Source organism: Onychomys torridus, chromosome 6 (genome assembly GCF_903995425.1).
Source record: "Onychomys torridus chromosome 6, mOncTor1.1, whole genome shotgun sequence".
Lineage (NCBI taxonomy): Eukaryota > Metazoa > Chordata > Mammalia > Rodentia > Cricetidae > Onychomys > Onychomys torridus.
The window spans coordinates 70,570,068-70,595,055 of record NC_050448.1 but is presented as its reverse complement, the minus strand read 5'-3'; the positions used below and the strand labels follow the sequence as shown (position 1 = coordinate 70,595,055).

At 51.1% G+C, this 24,988-nt stretch overlaps 2 protein-coding genes across 9 annotated transcripts; both read left to right on the top strand.

The window, feature by feature from the left end:
* The first annotated feature begins 1,073 nt into the window (after positions 1-1,073).
* Positions 1,074-16,520, top strand: Tars2 (threonyl-tRNA synthetase 2, mitochondrial). 6 transcript variants are annotated; one of them, XM_036189828.1, is made up of 20 exons: positions 1,074-1,235; positions 2,328-2,388; positions 2,520-2,686; positions 2,897-3,093; positions 4,931-5,054; positions 6,044-6,168; positions 6,867-6,984; positions 7,067-7,131; positions 7,383-7,461; positions 8,600-8,746; positions 9,106-9,204; positions 9,583-9,800; positions 10,480-10,642; positions 11,022-11,159; positions 11,332-11,409; positions 13,446-13,546; positions 13,713-13,814; positions 13,981-14,053; positions 15,102-15,216; positions 16,172-16,520. In XM_036189828.1, the coding sequence occupies exons 3-20, from the start codon at positions 2,606-2,608 to the stop codon at positions 16,318-16,320; spliced, it is 2,172 nt and encodes a 723-aa protein (XP_036045721.1). In that variant the 5' UTR covers positions 1,074-1,235; positions 2,328-2,388; positions 2,520-2,605; the 3' UTR covers positions 16,321-16,520. The 6 variants fall into 6 exon arrangements, with proteins under 6 accessions (XP_036045721.1, XP_036045720.1, XP_036045723.1 ...); XM_036189827.1 differs by having other exon boundaries at positions 2,328-2,686; XM_036189830.1 differs by lacking the exons at positions 1,074-1,235; positions 2,328-2,388; positions 15,102-15,216 and having other exon boundaries at positions 2,523-2,686; positions 16,172-16,267.
* A 76-nt stretch (positions 16,521-16,596) lies between these two features.
* Ecm1 (extracellular matrix protein 1) lies at positions 16,597-22,307 on the top strand. Of its 3 annotated transcripts, none has more exons than XM_036189835.1 (11): positions 16,597-17,084; positions 18,106-18,168; positions 18,311-18,412; positions 18,509-18,589; positions 18,702-18,761; positions 19,204-19,257; positions 19,514-19,833; positions 20,154-20,528; positions 20,982-21,202; positions 21,511-21,598; positions 21,983-22,307. In XM_036189835.1, exons 1-11 carry the CDS (start codon positions 17,018-17,020, stop codon positions 22,214-22,216), a joined length of 1,665 nt encoding a protein of 554 aa, XP_036045728.1. In that variant the 5' UTR covers positions 16,597-17,017; the 3' UTR covers positions 22,217-22,307. The 3 variants fall into 3 exon arrangements, with proteins under 3 accessions (XP_036045728.1, XP_036045727.1, XP_036045726.1); XM_036189834.1 differs by having other exon boundaries at positions 18,681-18,761; positions 19,207-19,257; XM_036189833.1 differs by having other exon boundaries at positions 18,681-18,761.
* Positions 22,308-24,988: the final 2,681 nt, after the last annotated feature.

Sequence of the window (24,988 nt, the reverse complement as noted above, 5' to 3'; positions counted from 1 at the left end):
AGTAGTCTAAAGCTATGAAGACAATACTGTCCTTGGCCAAAACCGAAGCCAACTGAGGTCTAAGACTAGAGAGCTGAGAAGTTCCTAAAATTTGATTAAGGATCCAGAATATCCTTTAGCAGATTTTCCTTATACTTTCATGGGCCACACTAATTTATTCATTTTCTGTAACCAGTCCGTAGAGGCAAGTTAGAAGAACATCACCTTTGACCTTTTCTTGATAGTACCTCTTCACTCTAAAAGTGTTTTTTTGGCCACAAGTGTCTGAGTCATGTGCCTCAGGAAAGAAAAGGAAGCAAGTCCATGTTAGCAAGCACGATGCATGATGAGCAATCTGGCCTTAAGGGAATCACTCTGGCTGTGAGCAACTGAGGCTGTGGGTTTGGACAGACTAGGATTTGGCCTTAGGATAATTTTCCATGGTTGGAGGGAGCATAAGAACACTACTGACCAAGTTGGAATGAGATGGAATTATGAAATAGTGCTGCCCCTCAGGATTCAGGAAGGAGTGGGGTGGGCAAAAAAAGTTGCAAAGATGTTTTCCAGGTAGACTAAAGGCTTAAAATTCCCTGAGGCCGAGGCATGTACTAGGAGAATCAATAATTAATGTATAGGCCTTAGCTGCCTGGTTTGCCACAATGGGTGAGGGAATGAGACCGCATTCCTTCCTCTACTGCAATACCAGTTACATACGTGATGATGTGGAGCTGATCAATCAGCATCAGCCAGTGCATTGCGCACAGGAAATCTTGAAGGAGGAGTGTAAGGAGCTGTCATCCAGATGGCATTCCTCTGTGATCCCGAGCAAAAGCACAGTGGAGCGATAGTTAAAAGATGGCAAAAGGTAGTTCCCAGTCAGTATTGACCAGTGCATACTCAACTCAGTGATTGTTTATTGGACACCTACCATGCCCCTGCTACAGCACCACAAGGAAATCTTGGTCTGCCATTGCCATCCTTTCTGAATGCTATTGAGACACTGCTCTGACCACAAGAACACACATAAATCTTCCTCCCCACAGCCTTGTCTCTTTCTTTGTATTTCAGGATGTCTAACATATCAGAAGATGGAGCCCCAGAGTGGCCTATGACTCAAGTCAGCTGCCCTCCCCAGACAGAACTTTGAGCCTCTCTGGAAGCCTAGGTTAAGCATCTTTATCCGACAACTCTTCCACAAGACCCCTTGATCTCTCACCACTGCAGTCTGGGAAGGACTAAAGCATCCCCACCCCCAGGTGAGGGGCTAATTGTACCTCAACAGGTGCTAACAAGTTCGCTTCCCTTTATGCTTCTCCACACATCTGGCCGTGTTTCTGTTCTTACTGTGTAAAGCTGATTAGATGTAGCTAGCCCTGTGTCCTAACGGAGAAGAGTAATGGAGACGAAGGCTGTAATAGTGATGAGAGGCGCAAAGCCAATGTAAGGGGCAGTCAAATGCCTCTAAGGTGATCGGGGAGTCTACTGGAGTAAACGATAGAGTGAACATGGCATGCCGGAAGTGTGCAAGCCCTAGGTTCATCAGTACTTTTGGACCTTAAACTACCTTCTGTGATTTTAAAATTCCATATTTGGGACCAGTAAGATGGCTCAGCAGATAAAGGCATTTGCTGCCCAAGCCTGGCCACCTAGGTTCAATTCCTAGAACCCATGTAACGTGAAAGAACAGAGCTCCAGAAAGTTGGCATCTGACCTCCACAGCAATGCTGCCTATGCCCACAAAGATACTTCATATACACTCAGCGTGATGATAGAAATTAAAATCCACATCTAGATGTCTCTAAAGTCCCTCCACCATGACTATGAGGGGCTCATGGAATGGCCTCTGCAGATAGTTTCAGTTTTAGAGTTATGTCTAATGGTAATAGCATCTTGCAGTTGATACTCGTTAGCTATTTACATCAGATGTACCTCAACAGTTGGAACAGATACTGGCCTGCCGCCGCCTCCGAGACAGGACAGGGTTTCTCTGTAACAGCTCTGACTGCCCTGGAACTCGCTTTGTAGACCAGGCTGGTCTCGAACTCTCAGAGATCCGTCTGCCTCTGCCTCCTAAATACTGGGGTTAAAGGAGTACGCCACCATCACCCAGCTGAACCAGATACTCTTTTTTTTTAAAAAAAATTGTTTTATAGATGAGAAAATCGAGATTACAGAAACAGTTTACCAAAAACTACCTAGTTAAAGCCAGACCCAGGGTTTACACTAGATGTTTAAGTCCAGTGTCTGCGCTCTTGTTTCCTGCCTGCTTTAAGGATGTTTAAGAATTTTTATGATTAAAGGAAAATTACTAACTGCCACTCCTGTTTTTCTCTCACCCTTGCCTTCAGGAGGTCTGTCCCTGTCCTCAAAGTCAGACACCTTTCTGCCACTTTGGGCATCAGGCTGCAGGTATGTGCAACAGCTACCACCTTCCGGTCAACCGGAACCTTTCCCAGAGCGACTGCAGCGGTGTGGGACGTGCCTCGGCGGAGTTCCTGGGGGTGGTACCTGACCGGAGTGGCGGCTGCTCTATCCAATAGGAAGGGACATTATTGGCTCAGACGCCAATGAGAACTCTGGCGAGGAAGAAGCGGTGATCTGAGCATGGAGGCGCCGACTTAGCAGCATGGGTCTCTGTCTGAGGTGGCGCCGGCTCGGGCTCCGGCTCCCGGGGTTCCGCGGCTGCGGGCTGCACACAGTGCATGAGGTACGCAAAGCTCCCCACCGTCCGGCCCAGCAGAGCCCAAGGTGCAGGCTATCCAGTCTCCCCCGGACCCTGCAGCCCCGCTCTGAAACGTGGGGTCCCCTCGAGTCCCCAACCTAAGACCTGTCACTCAGGGCCAACGCTACTTAAACCCCCACAACCCCACCATCCGCAGTGCGGAGATGATAACCTGATGTGTGCCTTTCTCTTCAGGCCCCTGTGCCGACTCCTCCACATTGGTTGGCAGAGCGATGCGGCCTTTTTGAGGAGCTATGGGCTGCTCAGGTGAAAAGGTTAGCAAGTATGACACAGAAGAACCCCAAGGCTATTAAGATCTCACTTCCTGAAGGCCAGAAGGTTGATGCTGTTGCATGGAACACAACCCCTTACCAACTGGCCCGGAAGATCAGGTATCAAGCCATCCTCTACCTACAAGAAGTATTTTTTCTGTCCACTATTTTCTCCGCACCTGGTCAGGAAAAGAAAACACCTTTTTGTGTGCTTAAATTTTTGTTTTTCTTTGTTTTCTATCAGAAAGGTAGTCTTTGGTCAAGGAGAGGAGTCGTGTAAGTGATTGTCGCACAACCATAAGGACCTGTAGCATGTGTGCTCCCCCAACAAATAAAGGAAATAGTAGCACCCCCACCACCCCCCAAGCTGAGGACCGAACCCAGGGCCTTGCGCTTGAAAGCGCTCTACCACTGAGCTAAATCCCCAACCCCAAAACAGTTTAAGTTTAAAAATACACACAGTGGATGTGGTGACATGCTCTTCTGATCCCAGCGATGGGCAGGCAGAGACAGGCAGATCCCTGTCCTGTTTCATCAGCCCCCTACCCTGCTGAGGGGGCTCTTTGCTAATGAGAGACTTTCTAAAAACATCGTTAATGGCTCCCCAGGGAGAATACATACCTACACCCCCCAAAAAAGCATCTTTGAAAAGAAAAAAAAAATTTGTTGGGTGTGGTGGTGCAAGCCTTTAATCCCAGCATTCATGAGGCAGAGGTAGGTGGCTCTCTGGAGTTTGAGGCCAGCTTGGTGGATACCGTGAGTTCCAGGACAACCTGGACTATGTAGAGAAATCTTATCTCCAAAATTTAAAAAAAAAAAAAAATTTGTTTTACATTTAGTGTGTGTGTATGTGTCCCTGTCCGCACACTCATACACATGTGTGCCTGTGCATTCCACACACATGCATGCCACAGTGCACGTGTGGAGGTCAAATAACAACTTTTGGGGTAAGTTCTTTCCCTCAACTGTGGATTCCATGGACTGAATTCTGTTCATCATACTCACAGCAAGCATCCTTACGACCTCACAGACATTCACTGGGAATCTTTCTGCACGCTAGGCAAGCACTCTGTGGACTGAGTTAGGTCTTCTCCTACTCATACTTTTTTTTCTTTCAAGTTCAAGGACAGTTTTATTTGACTTTAAAAGAAAAACCTCCCACTGAGCAGCAGTGGCACAGTTCTTTACTCCCAGCACTGGAGAGGCAGAGGCAGGTGGATCTCTGTGAGTTCGAGGCCAGCCTGGTCTATAGAGTGAGTTCCAGGACAGCCAAGAGTATACAGAAAAACCCGTCTCAAAAAAAAAAAAAAAAAAGAAGAAGAAAAAAAGAAGAAAAAGAAAGAATGAAAAACTCCAGGGCAGTCAAGCAGTAAGTTTCAGCAGCTGCCTGAAGAGAACCAGGAGAGAGGGGACAAGACCGTGCTGTTTAAGTTGTCATGGAAGTCAAAAGTAGTATACTTACTTTCTGGCCACAGAATAGTGGTGAGACCCAGCCAAACCTCATGGTGTTTCATAGGACTGCGTTCCACACTCCCTTTATCAAGATAGTTTCACTCTGGGCCTGGCCGGCTTTGAATTTATAAGAATCCCCCTGCATAAGCCTCCCAAGTGCTGGATTACAGGTGTGAGCCACTATACCTGGGTAACCTTTCTTGCTAAGCATGGTGGTACAGGCCTGTAATCTTAGCATTCAGAAAGTGGAGACAAAAGATCCAGAATTCAGGGATAGCCTGGACCATACAGCAAGACCTTTCTTGGAGGGGGGGAGATCTTTGATGATTTATCTCTATAGTTTCAGAGTTTCTGCCCTTCTGTTATCCATTGAGGAAAGGAATAGTAAGTTTATTGTTCTGGAGACTTATTTCCACTTGGCAAATTTAGGGTTGCTGAGGTATCTTGTCCTTATGGATTGTAACCCTTACTTTACTTCATCCCTACGCCCCCTTCCGCTGCTCAGCTCAACACTGGCTGAAAACGCAGTAGCTGCTGAAGTAAATGGAGAACTTTATGATCTGGAACGACCCTTGGAAACAGACTGTCACCTCAGATTCCTGACCTTTGACTCCCCAGAAGGCAAAGCGGTAAGTTTCTTCCATATAGCAAGAGGCTAATTAGCTAAATGATCTTTAAACAAGAAATTCTCTTTTTTTTTTTTTTTTTTTTTTTTTGCCTCAGTTTCTCTGCAACTGAGAAGGAAACTTAATCACAAACTATAGAGACCATCTGATTATCCTGATGAAGCTGGGAGCCTTGATAAAGGTGTTTACTTAGCATTAGTCTATTAAGCAATACCTTGTATGCTAGTGAAAGGAGAGAAGAATCAGGATGATGTGCCTGTTCAACCTCCTCAGCTGCTGAGTACATACAGTGTAAGTCAGCCGTGATGTGTGCTCAGTTCTCATAGGTTTCCATGACTGAGCCCAGAACCTGGGGCCTCATGCTTTGATCATTTCGTGTCAGCTCAGGTATCACAGAGCTTGGTTATTAGAATCCAGAAAAATGTATTTCTTTTGTCATCTGAATGTGAATAGTGAACAAACCCAAGAATAGTTCTGTCACATTTCATTCTGGGACCAGAAAAAAAAAAAAAAAAAAAAATGGACTAAAAGGCGAAAGAGAAGCTGGGATAACTAGTGGGTGAGGTCAGGTTTGTAGCAACGCACACACACAACAGCAGCAGCAGCAGAACCAGAACTTAAGGAACTGCCGTGTGGTGGTGGTGGTTGTTTTTAAGACAGTGTCTTGCCTCCAGCCATAGCCTTCTGTCTGTGTGTGCCAGCACAGCCAGATCGGAACTGCATTCTTTATAAGTAGTAATATGATGAAGCTCTAAAGCCTGGGGAGCAGGAAAGACAGCCTCCTGCTTCTGTGCCCCTGGTCCAGGAAACACTGAGGATGTGTAGGGTGGACCCACACTTCCGCTCAGCAGCAGAAGAAAACATTGGCTCTCTGCTTTCTTTAAAGATTTTATTTTTTGTGTACATGTCACTACCTGAGTGTTTATACATGTCTACATATGTGCCTGGTGCCCATGGAGTCTAGAAAGCTCACTTTGTTCTTGTGATCCCAGGTATTCTGGCACTCCAGCGCCCATGTCCTGGGTGCAGCAGCTGAGCAACAACTGGGTGCTGTCCTCTGCCGAGGTCCAAGCACAGAGTCTGGCTTTTACCATGATTTCTTCCTGAGAAAAGAGCGGTGAGCATTCCAAGGAAGGAGATTGGTTCTGGGGTGGTTTCTGGGAACTCAGGGCAAGTTCAGTGTAGAGGAGAAGGTGGAAGAGATCTTTTCGGTGTCTACCAGAGTTTGACATCCTTCTGCAGCGGTTTCCCTTCGGACTCTGCTGTGCAAGTGTTACTATTGTAAGTCTGTTCACTCAGCTTTCCTTCTCAGCACACTCTCTGCCCCTCTCCCCTCCTTTCCTGCCTCCCTCTAGCCCAGGCTGGTCTTGAATATATGATCCTTCTGCCTTGCCTCTAGAGTGTTTGACTAGCATAGCATGGACCTGGGTTCAGTCCCCAGAACCATACACACACACACACACACACACACACACACACGCGCGCGCACACACACACACACACACACACACACACACACACACACAATCTATACTGCTGTGGTGGCACATCCTTTAATCTCAGCAATCAGAAGTCAGAGGCAGACAGAGTTCGAGGCCAGCCTGGTCTACAGAGTGAGTTCCAGGACAGCCAGGGCTACACAGAGAAACCCTGTCTCGAAAAACAAAACTATACTTAATTTCCTGTTGTTTTTTCTGAGTTTGTCTCTGCAGTAATTACAGATTCTTTGTCAAAGGGCAGAACTTTGCTCCCCAGCTAATGTGTCATCACTCGGGTTGTCTCTGAAGAAGCAAGTCAACAATTTCCCTTTTCCAGGACAGTCCGCAGCTCAGAGTTGCCCCTTTTAGAGCGGACTTGTGAGGAGATCATAGCTGCTGCACAACCATTCCGGAGGCTAGAGGCTTCTCCAGATGAGCTTCGCCAGCTCTTCAAGGTGAGTTGGCAGTGCGCACGAGGAAATGGATAACTCCCAGGATGCCCTGGTAGCCCCACGCTCCCTTTCTGCCTTCATCTAGGATAACCACTTTAAGCTTCGTCTGATCGAGGAGAAAGTGACAGGTTCTACAGCCACAGTGTATGGGTGAGCCTTGTCAGGAGGAAGAAACCGAGCACGCTTCGTGGAGGCCAGAACTGGGCTAAGGGAGGGGTGGTGACAGATAATCTGTGTTGCTCTAGGGAAAAAGTGGGAAGAGGAATTTGCTTTTTTCTGTCCTCGCTGTCTCTGTCAGAAAAAAACCAGTTTCTTTCTCAGCACCTCTTCTGTCAGTGGAAGGCCTTGAAAGGGAGAACGAGCCAGGAGCCTGGAAAGCCCTAACAGCCTCTTTGTCTCAGGTGTGGAATGTCAGTTGACCTCTGCCGGGGCCCCCATCTTCGGCACACCGGACAGATCGGAGCGCTGAAGCTGCTGACGGTAAGCTGAGGGTGTAGTCAGATACCTCTGTGTTCTCATGTCTCGTGAGGGAACCCAGGAGAAAGAGTTTCCTCCATCCTAGAATCTCAAAGTTTTGTGGCAGGGTCCAGAATTCAATTTAGATTCCCTAGTCTGGGTCTGGATTAAGGGAAAAGAAGCAAGATCCTGAGCGGGCTAGACAGGGTCACGCCAGGAAGGCACGCGTAGTGAAGGGCCATGTCCAGGAGGACAGATGCTGCTGTTTGGCAGATACTAGGAAGAGCACCCGAGGCCAGGGCGGGCCTTTCATGACAGCTGTTCCTAGACATCATGTAACTGCGTGAAATAGAAAGTAACAAGAGTCAGGCAGATGTGTAGAGGAAAAACCTCCTGAAAACTTCGCCATATGCCCGATCGCATTCTGCTACTAACGAGGAGTGTGGCTTTGGCCAAATCTCTTTACTTGTTGCTCCTATCTATAAAACCAGACTGACTATTCCTGTACGACTGGCAAAGCCACACCGTAGAAACAAATCCAGCCAGCACAGAAGAGAGTATTTAAGGAAAAGGCCATAAACTGTCAGTTCTCAAGCCAGGCATGCTAGAACGTGCCTGGGATCCCAGCACTTGGGAAATGAGGAAGAAAGATTAGGAATTCAAGGTTATCCTTGAGTGATGCATGTCTGGGGTCACTACTTGAGACCCTGTCTTAAAAACAACAGCACAGGTTCTTATTAATACTGTTAAAGAGCAAACAGGGGCATTAGAATTTCATATGGCCAGGAGTAGGGTGGGGTGTGGAAGGTGGACTTTTCTAGCAGCTGTGTGGAAGATTGATAAGAAATAGTGGACAGACACATTTGACCATAGTGTAGTTTTTCTCCTAAGCAGTCATTAATTAGGAGGTAGAACTAAACGTAAGGTTACTGGTGGGGCAGTGAGGATGGGGAGAAAAAGTGGGCTGTGTGAGATTACACCTGACCAGGATGATCCAGGTAACACAAAGAGTGAGGGTGCCATCCTATACTGGTGCTGATGGGAGGAGATGAGCTGACCTTCAAGTGGTGACCTCTGCAGCGAGAGCATTGCGGAGACTTGACAGGTCGGCGGTGCCTCCAGTCCCCTTCACCTCTGTGTGATTCCCTCTGCCCTCTCACAGAACTCCTCAGCCTTGTGGAGGTCCTCAGGAGCACCGGAGACACTGCAGAGAGTCTCAGGAATTTCTTTCCCCAAGGCAGAGTCACTGAGGGACTGGGAGGCACAGAGGGAGGCAGCAGAGCTAAGAGACCACAGACGCATCGGGAAGGTGCGGACGGGGCCCAGACAGGGAAGGATGGGGACGGGGAAAGGTGAAGGAAGGTGAGGTGATCTTTTTGTTGTTGTTTGTCTTGATTTTTGTTCCAGTTTTGATTTTTTTTTTTTTTAAGACAGGGTCTCATGTAGCCTTATCTGGCCTCCTGCTATAGCCAAGAGTGACCTAAGCTCCTGACCCTTCTGCCTCTACATCCCAAGTACTGGGATTACAGGCTCAAACAACCACACCTGGCCAAAGAATGTGATTATGAATTTGCCCAAAGATTCAGTCAACACAGGGAGCAACTCTGTCATTTTGTTCTTTAGTTCCAAAGCCCTGCCCTTGAGTGACAGGTAATACCCTTTCTCCAGGTACAGGAGCTCTTCTTCTTCCATGAACTGAGCCCAGGGAGCTGCTTTTTTCTGCCACGGGGGACAAGAGTCTATAATGCCCTGGTCACTTTCATCAGGGTAAGCAGGGCACATGCGCAGGGGAAGGATGGGGCCTAGACTAAGCCAAGGGGTTTGAGTTTGGCTCAAGCATGGTAGCATATGCCTGTAGTGTCAGCACAAAGAGACTGAGACAGAGGATCATGAGATTGAGGACAGGCTGGGTCACAGAGCAAGATCCTGTCTCAAAGGAAAACAGCATAAACCTTGTAAAGTCCTGGTGACTTTTAACAAGCTATTACTGTTGTGCGGCCTGCAGCGAAGCATCTTAGAGAGTCGACATGGCATTTAATAGCTTGTGGCTGTGGTCAGCATGGTCTGAGTCCCCAAGAGAATCACAAAGCTCTTGTCTCCTCTCCTAGTTACATTAACTTTTGGTGTCTGTGTCCACCTTTTCAGGCTGAGTACGCCCGACGTGGTTTCTCAGAGGTGAAAACTCCCACGCTGTTTTCTACAAAACTCTGGGAACAGTCAGGGCATTGGGAGCATTATAGGGCAGACATGTTTTCCCTGAAGCCCCCAGGCACTAACGGTCCTGACAGCTCTCAGAGTGGCCACCCTTCCAGGTGTCCCAAAGACACACTTGCTCTCAAGCCCATGAATTGCCCTGCACACTGGTGAGTTGGGAGCCAGGAAGCCTGGCTCCTGGGACTGGGATAACAGGTCACAAAATGGAAAGTACCTTGGAAAGAAAATTGAGGCATCTAATTTGGGAAGTGAATTTTGGGAAATTATTACATTTCTGGGGTCTTTGTTTTTTGTTAGGTGACAGCAAGGCACTGCACCCATCACAGAATATGGACACAGTAAATGATGCCTACTCTCGTGGGACTGAGAGTTTAACTTTTTTCTAAACAGGGTCTCACTGTGCAGCCCTGGCTGTCCCCAGACTCACTACATAGACCAAGCTAGCCTCAAACTCACAGAGATCCATTTGTCTCTGCCTGGTGGTATCAAAGGCATGTACCACCATGCCCTGCTAAAATGTGGCTTTTGACCAGACACTAACGATAGGATTGGCAGGATTCAGTGGAAAGTGTGATAAAAGGGAGAAGTGATAGCTAGTATTTCATTTGGTGCTAGGCATGGTGGAACACAGCTGTAACCTCAGAACCGGAGAGCCATAGGCAAAAAGATCATGAATTTAAGACCAGCCTAGGCTACATAGCAAGTTCTAGGTCACCAGAGCTACATACCAAGACCTTGTCTCAAACAGAGTGAGCCTAGTAGGAAAGGGAGCAGCTGGCCACAGCTCGTTGTCCCTTTGGCCCTAACCCCTTCCCATCCCAACCGCAGCCTGATGTTCGCCCACCGGCCCAGATCCTGGCGGGAACTGCCTGTACGACTGGCTGATTTTGGAGTCCTGCATCGCGCTGAGGCCTCTGGCAGTCTGGGAGGATTAACAAGGCTATGGCGCTTCCAACAGGATGATGCTCACATCTTCTGTGCGCCAAATCAGGTGGCTTTCCTTGTTCAAGCGTGTCAGCTTCCCTTGCCTTTTGTAGTGTGATGCAGGGTCTTATACAGCCTCGAATGTACTATGTAGCTGAGGGTGACCTTGAACTTCTGGTCCTGCCTCATCAGTGCTGGGATTACTGGTGTGTGCAACCTTGCCTGGTTTATACAGTGCCGGGAATCACATCCAGGGCTTCATGCATGCTAGTCAGGCACTATACCAGCCAGGCTGCATCCACAGGCCCCAGTTCCCTTCTTTATACTATAGTACAGCTATCCCTCTGGTCCCCATCCACCCTTTCCCGCCCCATTTTCCCCAAAACTACCCATCACCAAAGGTTTCTAGTTGGCATATACCTAACATCCCGACTTCCTGTCTCTAGCTGGAAGCAGAGATCCGAGGATGCCTTGATTTTCTTCGATCTGTTTATGCTGTTCTTGGTTTTTCCTTCCGCCTGGCTTTATCTACCCGGCCATCTGGCTTCCTAGGGGAGCCTCGCCTATGGGACCAGGCCGAGCAGGTGAGGAGGAGAAAGGGAGGCAAAGCAGATAAAGCAGGCTGCAGCAGAGAGGGAGGGGATATGGGAGCCCAGGTCTTTAGATAAAGACATGAGCTATGGGTATTCATTTTCACGGGCCAGGAGGTTATCTTGCTAATTAGTCTTCTCACTGTCTCATCTTGTTCCCTCTAAGGTGCTACAACAAGCCTTGGAGGAATTTGGAGAACCCTGGGACCTTAACCCTGGAGATGGCGCTTTCTATGGGCCTAAGGCAAGCTGGAACCATACTTAAGAGTTGCATTTAGTCTGTCTTGTTTAATTAAGTTGTATCTACAAAGAACTGTTTTAAAGCTTCTGTGAAAAAGAAGAGTACATTTCTGCTCTGTGGAGCTTAGAGTTTCATGAAGGCTGTAGTAGGTAAATAGGCCCTGTCAGCCCAGTGGATCTGTGCTGTATCGCTCCTGTGAGTACAGTGGGTATAGCCTTACTCACAGTCCAGGCCTTCCGCAGGAATCGGTTTTCATGTACACATGAAGAGCCCTCTCTGGGAGGGGATGGTGTAGGCAGAGGTCGGAGGACAGGGTAAAAACTCACCGCACCGCAAGTTAGAAGACATGAAAAAGTACAGGGCAAAAAGGACTCGGTATGAGTCTGCTGAATTAAACAGAAAGGCTGTTAGGAGCGTGCTGGGGCACGAGGCTGTAATTGTAGCTACTTGGGAGGTTCAAGAAGCATCACTGGGCTTTAGAGATGGCTCAGCGTTTAAGAGCATTGGCTGCTCTTCCAGAGGATCCGAGTTCAATTCCCAGCACCCACATGGCAGCTCACAACTGTCTGTAACTCCTGTTCCAGGGCATCTGACACCCTCATACATACATACATACATATATTCATTCATACATACATACATACATGCAAAATACATAAGATACAAATAAATAAAATTATTAAAAAAAAAAAAAAGAAGGTCACTTGAGCCCTGGGATTTGAAGCCAACCAGGGTAGCAAAGAAGACCTCATCTCAAAACAGAGCAGTAGGAATAAGGTTCTGCCAGAGAGTACTTGACGAGTTGCCCAGGCTCTGGATTCGATCCCAGCATCGTGACAAAAGAAGACAGATGGAGAGGTTGCCCTGTGAGTTCAGGTGTGGTGACACTTGTTTTGTCTCATTGTGTGGACACACATTGGTTTGGAACTTTATTTCTTTACTTATTTTTGGTTTTTAGAGACAGGGTTTCTCTTTGTAGCCCCGACTGTCCTGGAACTCACTTTGTAGACCAGGCTGGCCTTGAACTCACAGAGATCCACCTGCCTCTGCCTCCTAAGTGTTGGGATTACAGGTGTACGCCCCCCCTTTTTTTTTCTTTTAAATTTTAAGTCAGGGGCATTTAAGTGAAGGCTTTTGACACTATTCTTTCCATTACTAAGAAATTCAGGAAGGTTAAACGGTTCACCCAGGCTACAGAGTTAGGAGTCAGTGATGAACTTGGAATTTTGTAAATCTAAGATATTGTTTATTAAAAGGGGACTGGAGAGATGGTTCTCAGTTAAGAGGGCTTGCTGTATAACCATGAGGACCCGAGCTTGGATCCTAGCACACACTTAAGCTAGCTGTGATCTCCTGAGCGCCTCTAACCTCAGTGTTGTGGGATGTAGAAATAGGAAGATCACCAGCTAGCTGCCAGCCTAGGGGTGAGAAAATCGTCAGGTTCAGGGAGAGATCCTGCCTGTCTTAGATTATTCTCATGCTGCTGTCTGTGACCAGGCATTCTGACAAAAACACCTTAAGGGAGACAGGGTCTGTTCTGGCTCACGGGTCAGGGGTACAGTCCGACAAAGCAGCTGGTCTCTGCAGGCGGAGTCAGGAACAGAGAGCAGTGAATGGACTCAGTGCTTAACTAGGTTCTCCATTTTATACAATCTAGGACTTCCTCCTGAGGAATGCCCCCCCCCCCCCTTAACCGAAGGGAACTGGATGTATTCCAGTGAGTGGAGCAGTGAACGGGGGTGAGCCTATGGGTGGGGAAAGGGGGAGCTGCAGATCCAGTGCCAGGATTGTCAGCTGCCAGAGAGTAATCAGACTGAGTGATAGACGTACGGCCATCGAGGGAGTCGATGGGTCCGCCGTAGCAGAGGTGGGGTACAGGTCTGTAAGATGGAGAACTCGGAATCAGGAGAGAGGAGTGTGGGCATCCGGGGTAGCACGGCTCTCCATATAGCCTGTGACATGGGCAGTAGAAGAGATGCCTTGTGAAGATAATGGAGCTGCTGGCTCTGTTCTCTCACCCTCCCATCCCACTTCTCCAGATTGATGTGCACCTCCATGATGCCCTGGGTCGGCCCCATCAATGTGGAACAATCCAGCTTGACTTCCAGCTGCCACTGAGATTTAATCTTCAGTACAAGGGGTATAGAACCCTGCCTCCTCAGCCCTTTCTACCTTGGACCACTCCCACACTAGTCCAGCCCTCACACCCTACCCCACCAGAGCTGTTTCTTGATAACTGGAAGGTGATTAGGGGGTTCAGTTTGTGGCACGTCCACCATTCCGCTCACTTGCCTTTTCCTTCCAAGGCAGGCAGGTTCCCTGGAGCATCCGGTCCTTATTCACCGAGCAGTGCTTGGCTCTGTGGAAAGGATGTTGGGAGTGCTGGCAGAAAGCTGTGGGGGGAAATGGTGAGTCATTGACCTCAGAGTTCTGTCCTCCTCTCCAGCCACATAGCTGGTGCCTTAGGTTCTGACCTTCTTATCCTGTGTATTTCCTTAGATCTCCCTGCAGCTACACCTACGCCTGGTGGCTAACACCAAATGATTGATTTCCTCCCCTGTTTCTTCCCAACAGGCCCCTGTGGCTGTCCCCAGTCCAGGTGGTGGTCATCCCTGTAGGGACAGAGCAAGAGGAATATGCCAGGCAGGTGAGTTGGGGGCAAGGGCACCTGACACCTGTCCTTGGGCAGGAGCAGCTTTGCAGGATAGTGGGAAGGGACTGAGCGGCAGCTGCCCTGTGTGCTGAACATTCTGTACCTCAGAACCGAAGCCAGTTCTTGCCTTACAGAGATGTATGAAAAGCAGACTAGGAGATGCTTAACATTGCCAACAGAGCACAAATATGGGTTTATCTAAAGATTGGTTTAGTTTCCTTACTAAAGAGAGTTGATGACCAGGTGTAGTAGCACATACAGCGACAGTACTTGGGAAGCTGAGGCAGAAGGGTCAGAGTCCAGCCTGGGCTTCCAGTGAGACCCTTTTTAAAAATTGAGAGGAGGGCCCTAAGGGGGTAGTTCAGTTGGTGGCATGTTTACCTAGTGTGCACAGAGCAGTGGGTCCAGTTCCCAGCACCACGGGAGCCAGGACATGCCCACAGTCCTACCACTTAAGAGGAGGAAACAGGAGCATCACAAAAGTTCACCTTCATCCACAGTCCACAGCCTGAGGTGCATGAAGTAGTCTTTTAAGAACATTAGGGAAAAGCACAAAGCTACACAGAGAAACCCTGTCTCGAAAAACCAAAAAAAGAAGAAGAAGAAGAAGAAGAGCGTTAGGATATGGAGAGTTCAAGGGTTAAACAGCTGGTCGGAAGGAGGGTGCCTCACAGCAAGCAGGGAATGACTGAGTTTTCTTCAGTGAGAAGCACCCCAAGAAGTGTTAGGTCAGGGTGGGAAAGAGGCCTGGCTGTCTGAGAAGAGGCGGTTAGCACACACTGAGCCCTGAGGTGAGTGACGGGCGTGAGACAAGTGGCCAACTGTCGGAGCTCAAGCTTGCATTGAAATTGACTCATCACCAGCTGGGTGATGATGGTGCATGCCTTTCATCCCAATACTCCAGAGGCAGAGACAGGTGAGTCCAAGGCCAGCCTGATCTACAGAGTGAGTTCGAGGGCAGCCAAGGCTACACAGAGAGACCCTGTCTCGAAAGAAACTAAAAAAAGAAAGAAATGTACTCACCACCAAACCTGTGTCCCAGGTACAGCAATGCCTACAGGCTGCAGGGCTGGTCAGTGACCTCGATGCTGACACTGGACTGACCCTCAGCCGGAGAGTCCGCCGGGCCCAGCTTGCCCACTACAATTTTCAGTTTGGTAAGAGAGGGTTAGCTTTGGACCTCAGAGCCCCAGGCTCTGCATTCTCTGTACTAAGTCTGTTGTTTGGCTCTGTGTACATCGGATTAATTGGGACTCATTACCTGGGCTGGGTAGGAGCCTGACTAATCTGCCTCCCTTTGCGCCTTCCCACAACCTCTTCATCCCTCAGAACAGTTTTCTTCTCATTAACCCTACCCTGGGATGTTTCTGTTAAGTTAATTAACCAAGCCAACAGCAGAGAGAAAGAAACAGCAGAGGGTAAGAAGGCATTAATTGAAGCCAGGCATGGTAGGCACACCTGTAATCCCAGGATTTGGGAGGATCAGTGGTTTGGAGTTAGTTTGGGCTATATATAGCAAGATTATCAATAAACCAGGAGCCGGGCCTGGAGCTCTGTGCTGGAGCACTGGAGCTGGAGTTTGATCCCAACACCAAAAAGCAGCCAGGGCACTAGTTAATTAGCCTTGTTGGTTGTGGTGTGGGTGGAGGCAGTTCCAGGGCAAGAAAGGCCGTAAGGAAGGAAGTCACTCCTGGCTTTGGGTCTCCGAAGGCAAGAAGCAGAAACTCCCCTCCAGATCTCACGTGTCCCTCGCCTTGCCGGGCTAGCAGCAGGCTAGCCACAGCCCAGCTCCCCCCCTGGGTTGCAGCCTTCCCCCAGGGTACTCCATAGGTTTTCTCGTTATGTCTAGCTCTCCATCTGTTTGTCTTGGACTCTCCAGCCCTGGTCTCCTGACCTCCGGCGATAAGGGAAGTGGAGCCTGGACCATTTCCTCACCTCGGAATGGCCAGGCGGCAGCAGAGCAAGAAAACTAAATGTGTACTGCTTTAAGCCATGTCTGGACTCTCCCACCCTTCCTAAAGATTCAGGACTGAAGTTTCTGCAAAGCAAAAGGAAATAGCCCATAGGGTTAGGAAATAGCCCGGGGTGTGCAATTCTTTCCTCTTCCTGCAGTGGTTGGCCAGAGAGAGCAGAGTAAGAGAACAGTGAACGTACGGACTCGAGATCGCCGGCAGCTGGGGGAGCGAGGCCTGGCCGAGTCTGTGCAGAGGCTGCTGGAGCTACAGAATGCCAGGGTCCCCAATGCGGAAGAAATGTTCTGAGTCTTTGTGCACTGGTGAGGCACAGACTCATGAAAGTCGTCTGTCCATTACCATGGGGATCCCAACCCAGCTGGCAGCCCAGAATGTCCCTGACTCCTCAGAACTGCCTTCCTGAAAATACACTTGGTTTGGGGGGTCCTGCACGGGAAGGAAAGACAAACTGTTTGCATGGGAGGGGAATAAAAAATAAACTTGAAGCCGGGGCTGTGTCTTCATGTGACTCTGAACGGGAAGGGGCTTCTGAGTTGTCTCCCTCTTACCCAGAGTTAAGGAAAAGGGGTGCTGAGGCCTCTGACCTTGAGTAACCTCCTCAGTGCCATTTCCCACTCCCATTCAGGAGACAGTCAGATTCCGGTCTATAAAGTGGAAAACTGAGGCACAGATTAAGGATTCAAATATCAACTTGCTCCATGGCTCTGTATCAGCTTTGGAGTCCTGTGACTGTCCCCCCACACACCTCCATTATTCCCAGTCCTCTAAGGAGGCTCCAGGATGAGTTTGGGAGGAGTGGCCAAGAGGAGGAGCAGCTGGGACTGAGTCACGGCAGGAAACAGGCGGGCGGGCGGGAGATAGCATATAAAGAGACGGCCAGCCTGGAAGCTCAGCAGCTGTGAGGAGAGGCCGGCAGCAAGTGGTCCATCCTCCACTACCCGGGACAGCCAGCTGCTGGTGGCCAGTGACCAGTTCCTGCCCCAGGATGGGGACCGTATCCAGAGCAGCCTTGCTGTTGGCCTGCTTGGCCCTTGCTTCTGCCTCTGAGGAAGGTGAGTCAGGGTGGGGTCAGGCAGTTGCTTAGGAGCCTGGCTCCAAACAGCTCATCACCAGTTGGCTTCTGAGCCTCCTTGTTATGAACGTGTTCACAGTGGGGCTTTAGTCAGGGAGGCTGGAGCAGAAGGATGCGTAGAGATAGCAGCGAAGAAACACAGAATTTGAAGTCAGACGACACAGGACAGGTGAATTTACATGCTAAGGGGCCTGGAGATGTCTGAGGAGGACTATGAGGCAGAGGAGGAAGAAAGAGGGCCCCAGGCTGCTCAAAACCATTCTACTGACCCAGGGAGCCTTGGCTGACTCACTGGTTAGGAGGCGAGTTAGGGGTGTCCACGTTCACCCTCTACTAAGCACATACACGCTGCTTGGAAGTCTGAGCAGAATGGAATGCCCATTCTGGACAGGAGGGAGACTTGAGTAGATGCAGCCTGTGCCTGGCAAAGCTCCACCTTGTCCTGGTCCTTAGTCTGGTGCCTTCAGTCCAGCTCCAGATGCCCCACACCTAAAGGAGGGCCAACAAGCCTGGTGACCTGAATTCAATCCCAGTAACCCACATGGAGAGAACGACTCCCACAGTTGTCCTGTGACCTACACACTCACCATGACACACTGGCCCCTCTGCACATAAACATTTTTTTTTTTTTTAAAGAAACCTAAAGTAAGGATCTGAGACAGACTGGAGAAAGGTACTTAAACACTCAGCTGGGCTCCTACCTGAGGCCTTCAGGAGTGTGGGGAGAGGTGGGTCCGTGGCAGCTAGAGCAGTGACTGTAGAGGCAGGGGACAGCCACAGGCCCCAGCCGAGGGAGATACTGACGGGGAAATGGACCTCCCTTCCCAGCCACAGACAAACCCAGGTTCTCTCAGAACCCAGCCCACTCACATCAAGGCAGGTGTGGGAGGCTAGAGACACCACACAGTGGTCTTTCCACACTGTCGGCCCCCACGGCCTCTCCATCCTTGCTCAGGACAGGACCTCTCAAAACTCCTCTGACTTGTCCTTCCTTCCTGTAGACTTCAAGGCCTCAGAGCAGAGAGAGATGAAGCCGGAGAACCTCTTCTTGCACCTTCATGAAGGTGAGAGCCTCCTGCCCAGAACTAACGAGGTCCAGCGGGGACGGAAGCATCCCGGGTGGACGGCTGTAGTTCTGGGGGAACGGGCAGGAGGTGGGGAGTCTGGGAGGAGCTGTAGGTTCTGACTCTCCCCTCCGGCCTCTAGTTGGCTATGCTGCACCTCCTTCCCCATCGCAAACCCGGAGACTCCGTGTGGACCACATTGAAACGTCTCTGTATGAACCTCTCTTTGAGGAACAAAGGGAAGGTAAGGCCACCACAAGTCCCTCTTGGCCGCCCTCCAGACCCCCCGCCTCGCTGTCTGGCTAGAAGGGGTAGACGGCTCACACTGCCCATTCTGTAGTGCAGCCCCCTTCATCTCCAGAAGTGATCCCCGTGCAGGAGGAAGAGAGGCCCGCTTTCCTGAAGTCTGTGGAAAGTAAAGGTGAGTGTGTTCCTCGCCCCCTGCCCCATCCCACTGTGATCTGCTGACCCTTGTCTGATCTCCACACCCTGTGCCTTCACCCATCTCACAGTGGGTCCTCCTCTCCCTCCAGAGGCCATCCCCCTGCAGGAAGAGCAGCCCCCTCCCCAAGGCCCTGTCGAGCAGAAGGAAAGTGAGTGACTCCCTTTACTCCGGAGCATGGGCTTGGGAGGCCAACAGGGTGGGGAGCTCTGCCACTCACTCAGACCTGTGTGACTTTCCTGAGCCTTGTCTGGCCACAACATCACCCTGGGTTTGGTCCCCAGCGCCACATCAACTGGTTGTGGTGGCGGTTGTCTATAATCCCAGCACTTGGAGGAAGCATGAGCATCAGGTGTTCAAAGTTAGCCTCAGCTTCTTACAGAGTTCAAAGCCACTCTGGGGTACATGAAGCCATTTCTTTAAAAAAGCAGGAGGGAAGGAAGGAAATAATGCTTATTCCATAGCTCTGTGATTAAGTGATATAGAATACCATTTGTTTTTTACTTACCTCTCTATTGAGTCCCTTCATGCACGGGAACTAGGAGGAGCCCATCCCAACAAGCCTTTTGCTTACACATCTCCTTCTACCCAAGTAGACCCAGCTGTCCAGCATCAGGAGGAGATAGTCCAGTCCAGTCAGAAAGAGGGTGAGTGACGGCACTTGTCTATCTGCCCCTGCGCTTTAGCCCTCGGGCTTAGAACCCTGGAGAGAGGAGCAGGCCCCTGAGCCTCTAGGAGGAGCTAATGGCAGCCTGAGTGTGCAGGTCCGTGTGGTTAGTTACTTTCCTTTCAGTGACTGTGAAGGTAAGACGCCCAGAATAGCTGCTTGTTTCCCACCCATGCTCCCAACCCACCGTCTTCCCATTCCCCATCCTTAGCATAGCACTGCTTTCCCTGTTCTAGAGAAGCCAGCCCCCCTGGTGGGCCAGCACTCTCCACAGTCTCTGTCTCGGAAACCAGCCCAGCACTGCCCACAGGGCCGGAGAGGTGGCTGGGGGCACCGGCTGGATGGCTTCCCTCCAGGACGGCCTTCTCCAGACAATCTGGACCAGATCTGCCTTCCTGAGCGTCAACACGTGGTGTATGGCCCCTGGAACCTGCCACAGACCGGCTACTCCCACCTTAGTCGCCAAGGAGAGACCCTCAATTTGCTGGAGACCGGATATTCCCGTTGCTGCCGCTGCCGAAGCCACACGAACCGCCTAGACTGTTTGAAGCTTGTGGTGAGGGTTTGGCTGCTGGTGCTGGTGGGGTGTCCCTTAACCTCCAGACTGTGTGTGTGTGTGTGTGTGTGTGTGTGTGTGTGTGTGTGTGCGCGCGCGCACGTGTGTGTGTGCACATGTGCGTGCGTGCGTGCGTGCACGTGTGTGTAAGGGCTGGACACCTCACCCCTGGGTACGGAGGAGCCTCGGTCCCTTTTACCCCGCAGTGTGCCCGGAGAGCACAGGAGAGCTGTTGACCTGCCTAGGGTCCTTTCCTGGAACCGGGGGGAAGGCAGGCACATGGACAGGGGGTTTCGGGCTCACCCACCCCTCTCATCTAGTGGGAGGACGCAATGACCCGGTTCTGTGAGGCCGAGTTCTCTGTCAAGACCCGACCCCACCGGTGCTGCAGACAGGCGGGGGAGGAGCGGTTCTCTTGCTTCCAGGAGGAAGCCCCTCGACCTAACTACGTGCTCCAGCCCTGCCCGGCCCACCAGACGGGCATGTCCTCGGGGCCCCAGCTGCCTTTCCCCCCGGGGATGCCCACTCCGGACAACGTCAAGAACATCTGTCTCCTGAGACGCTTCCGCTCTGTGCCGCGCAACCTCCCAGCTGCCGACGCCATCCAGAGGCAGCTGCAGGCTCTGACCCGGCTGGAGCTGGAGTTCCAGCTCTGCTGCCGCCGGGGCCACAACCACACCTGCGCACGGAAGGCCGTAAGTGGGCATGCCAGCCGCCCAGCCGCCCAGCCGCTGCCTCTGCAGCCAGCCAGCCATGTTCTTCCCCGTGAGCACGTCCGCGTCCGTCTGCTTGTGATTGTCCGTCCGTCCATCCGTTGTGTGTCGTCTGAGTCTGTTCACTTTGAGCCTCCGAGCTACCGTCCCGGGCTCATCCACCTGTGACCCCACATGTGCATCTGCCTGCCATCCATCCGTCCAGCTCTGGGCTCCGCTGACCCTCCGCACCCACTGTTCCAGCTCATCTCCAGGGGCCAACTAGGAGCCTCATCTCTCCTTCCGCCCCACCTTCCCAGGCCCACGCCTCCACGGCTGCCTGCTGGCCCTCTAGATCCCCCTCCCCTCGGACCTCATCTCATGGATGTCGACAGGGATTCGGTGTGGTAAGGGGAGCGGGGCGGAGCCGGCTCTGACTCCTCTCTCTGTCCACAGTGGGAGGACACCCTGGACCAATACTGTGACCGGGAGCTGGCCATAAAGACACACCCTCACTCCTGTTGCCACCACCCTCCCAGCCCTGCCCGTGACGAGTGCTTCGCCCGCTGGGCCCCCTATCCCAACTATGACCGGGATATCTTGACCCTTGACCTCAGCCGAGTCACCCCCAACCTCATGGGCCATCTCTGTGGAAATGGAAGAGTTCTCTCCAAGCAGTGAGTCTTACCCAGCTCTTCCCAACACTCTGGTGTGTCCAAACCGCCTCCCTCCTGGGGTGCCCTCGGGGTCAACAAAACCATGGTCTCCCAGTACTGTTTGGGTAGTTTGGGGGCATTGTTTATTTATTTTGAAAGAGTTTCACTCTGTGGTCAAGGATGGTCTTGAAGGGAAACAATCCTCCTGCCTCAGTACCCCAAGTGGTAGGATTACAGGCCCAGGCCACCACCCCGGCCCTGGCAGCCTCTGGCCTGATGCTATGGCCTGCACAAGACCCTGAGTCCCGCCTCTCTCATACCAACCACAGTAAACAGATTCCTGGACTGATCCAGAACATGACTGTCCGCTGCTGTGACCTGCCGTTTCCAGAGCAGGCCTGCTGCGGTGAAGAAGAGGTCAGTGTGGAGGAAGAAGCCCATGGCTCCAGGGAAACGTGGAGGAGTGGGGGAGGCCGGGGAGAGGGGGCCCTTCTCTTTAGACCCTCAAACCTGCTCCCAGAAGTCAGCGGTGGTTGGGAGGACTAGATCTTCCTTGGTGTTCCAGATGCCTTCCCTCCCGACTTGACTTGTTATCCCTGCCCTGGGCCTCAAGCTTCTGGCATTTCCAGATGTGCACATCTGTCAGTCACAAGGAATCTTGCTGTACTAGGGGATCTTGCACAGTCTCTGGGCCCCAGGAGGAAATCCAGTGGGCAAGCAGTAGGGGGAGGACTTAGGGCCCCCAAGCCCACCTCCGACCGCCTCATCCCCAGGCATCTCTGCTTTCCGTTCCTTTTTCAGAAACTAGCCTTCGTTGAGGAGCTCTGTGGTCCCCGAAGGAACTCCTGGAAGGACCCTGCCTCATGCTGTGACCTGGCTCCTGGGGACGAACAAGCCAACTGCTTCAATGCCAACTATTTGAGAAATATGGCTTTGGTGGCTGGAGACACTGGGGATGCCACCAGACAGGGGGAGCAGGACCCGACTGGAGGACCAAATGTCAACTCCGCCCCTGGGTCCAAGGAAGAAAAATGAGTCACCCTGGGCCTCGGAGGATTAGATGGGGGAACCCCACCCTTCTCCACCCTCTTGAACACTCATTACAATAAATGCCTCTTAGATTTGGCATCCTCATTGTCCTTTAAGCACAAACACTCCCTCCTAAGCTCCCTAAGACTGGCTCAGTGCCCTGGCTCCAGAAGATGTTCCTCAGGCGGTGGGACCGTAGCTAAATGGCTTGACTTCACCTGTCATCGTGACCTTAATCAGGCATTTTAAAAGAACACCACCCCTGCCACCCCTGGAACTGGTTGCTGGGATTCAGAGTGACAAAGATGTGGTCTGTGTTCTGGATGACCCACAGCCCAGCCTGACATTTTAATTTTGCTGTTCTCGGGATGGAACTGGCATCTTGACAACTAATCATGTTCTTCCACTGAGCTATGTCCCTATGCCCCCAGCCCAGGCTGTGTGGTCTCTGAGTATGTGTGTTTGTGAGTGCACATGTGCATGTGTGCAGGTAGGTGTGTGCATGCAGGTATGCACATGTATGGTGTGGAGGCCAGACGTCCCAGTCTGGGGTCTATGTTCTTTACCTTACTGACACAGGGTCTCTCACTGAATCTGGAATTGACTCAGTGGCTTCCTGGCTGACCAGTGACCTCTGAGGATCCTCAAGGATCCACCTGCCCACTGACTACAGAGCCACACCAGCACCTCTGGCTAGAGATATCAACGCAGTGGCAAGCCCTTGCCATCTCCCAGCCCCAGCCTGGCGTTTTAAATCACTGTCAGTTCTGAAGAGCTCCCACTTTGGCTCGCTGTCAATTTTCAGAACCCCTGTTTGTGACCATGTAAGACTTAGGAAACACACATTTTACAAACACTGTCCTGGTCAATCACAGTCCAAGTACCTGTTTGCAGGTGTGACGAGTGTTGTTCTGAGCAGGACAAGGCCTCAGTGGGGTGGGGCTGAGCTGGAGGCAGCCTGTGGCAGCGCCTCAGCAGTGTGGCAAAGCTTCCACAGCAGAGGAGTGGACCGCCTGGGGGCCTGCAGGACCAGGCAGGGTGAATGCCGCAGGTAGCGACGCCCAGGCCTTCCTTGTGCTGGCCTCCTTGGCCAGCTGGAATGATACAAGGCCGCTGGGAGTCTCCGGCAAAGGATGCGCTCCAATTTGCTCTTGAAAATGTCTAGTCAGCAGCCAGCCAGGCAGGAGTGCCATGTTCCCAGGCGAGGGAGTTGAACTCCGGCCCTGAGATGAACAGACAAGGGCAGTGACGGGCAGTGACCTTCACACCCTCGGAAGCTGCCCCGGAACCCTGAACCTCAAGGCTGGGGATGAAAGAACACTTCTGGGGGAGGGGGTCCTCTGCGATCTGGGTGGGAGTCCGTCTTTCCAGAAAGACAAGACTTCTGAGTGCCCGTTCTGGCAGAAAGGGTGAACCAAGGCCGGTCATGCACCCTGGCTAGGACCCAACCACACCAGCCGCTTCCTGCCCTGCCACAGCCTTCTATTTATGTTTTTGGTCAGTGGTTGTTCCTAAGCAACCGCTTAGCAGATCCTTCCTGTCTGTCAGCACTTGGGCCAATAAGCAGGCATGTGCAGCTCTTCGCCCCACCCCGGCCTCAGTCCTGAGCTAGAGTTCCAGTACGCCTGCGCAGAAGCCCTGCGCACTCTGAGCAGAGGGAGGGAGTTGGGGAAACCGAGTCACACCCAAAGACACTTCTGTCTTTACCCTGCTGTCGTACCAAGTCGCGCAGTCACGCCGCCGCAGTGTGTTCACAGTGCGGGTCAGTGTGTTGGGAGGAAAGACGGGAAACGGAAGGGGTAGTGAGCAGCCACGAAGAAGGAACCCGATACAGAATTAAGAAAGTGAGCCTTAGTTACTGGGCGGTGAGTTTGGACAGCATGAGGCGGGGTGCTGTTACCAAGGAAAGGGGAAGTGTTAAATCTGCAGTAAGTAGATGTAAAAATAAACTATTAAGATAGAATTTAAATCGGGGTGCCACACGCTTTAAATCGCAGCACTCGGGAGGCAGAGGCAGGTGGATCTCTGAGTTCGAGGCCAGCCTGGGCTGCAGAGCGAGTTCCAGCACAGCCAGAGCTGTTTCACAGAGAAACAATGTCTCAAAAACATCAAAAACCAAAAGAAAAAAAAAAAAAAAGAGTTTAAGTTTATGGGAGACACAGGAATCAGAGCTTCTGAGAACTGAGCAGCTAAAGCTTAAGGGGCTGTGGAGATGCTCGGTGGCTAAGAGCACTGGCTGCTCTTCCAGAGGACCTGGGGTTCATCTCCAGCGTCCACACGGTGGCTCACAACTCTGCCACTGCAGTTCTAGGGAATCCCAAGCCCTCTCTGGCCTCTGCTAGCACCAGGCACATACAGGCATGCAGACAAAACACAGAGTTAATCAATCTTTCAGAAACTAAAAAAATAATAATAAACAAGTTCAGATTTTTGTCGGAAGGGGTTGGGAGATGGCTTAGCAGTTAGGAAAACCCGAGTTTGGATCCCAGGACTCAGGTAGCTCACATCCGCCCATAACTATAGATCCTAGGGACCTGCTCCACCCACCAGGGCCTGCACACACGGCAGACATGTGACATACAAACAATTAAAATATGAAAAAAGAAACTTGGGAGGCAGAGGCCAGTGGATTGTAGTGAGTTGGATGCCAGTCTGATCTACATAGTTCCGGGACAGTCAGGACTACCTGAGCCTTCGTCTCAAAAATAATCAACAAATGAATAAATAAATATCTTAACCTGACTGGAAGAAAAGCATCAAAAGAAATCAAGTGAGGTG

Bases quoted from the DNA above. Each gene is read 5' to 3' on its own strand.
- Tars2 (XM_036189828.1), top strand. From the start codon at position 2,606: ATGGGTCTCTGTCTGAGGTGGCGCCGGCTCGGGCTCCGGCTCCCGGGG. The intron at 14,054-15,101 runs GTGAGTTGGGGG...CCTGTGTCCCAG, and splicing joins AAGAGGAATATGCCAGGCAG to GTACAGCAATGCCTACAGGC. The intron at 15,217-16,171 runs GTAAGAGAGGGT...CTCTTCCTGCAG, and splicing joins CCACTACAATTTTCAGTTTG to TGGTTGGCCAGAGAGAGCAG.
- Ecm1 (XM_036189833.1), top strand. From the start codon at position 17,018: ATGGGGACCGTATCCAGAGCAGCCTTGCTGTTGGCCTGCTTGGCCCTT. The intron at 18,413-18,508 runs GTAAGGCCACCA...CCCATTCTGTAG, and splicing joins CTTTGAGGAACAAAGGGAAG to TGCAGCCCCCTTCATCTCCA. The intron at 21,203-21,510 runs GTGAGTCTTACC...TACCAACCACAG, and splicing joins GGAAGAGTTCTCTCCAAGCA to TAAACAGATTCCTGGACTGA.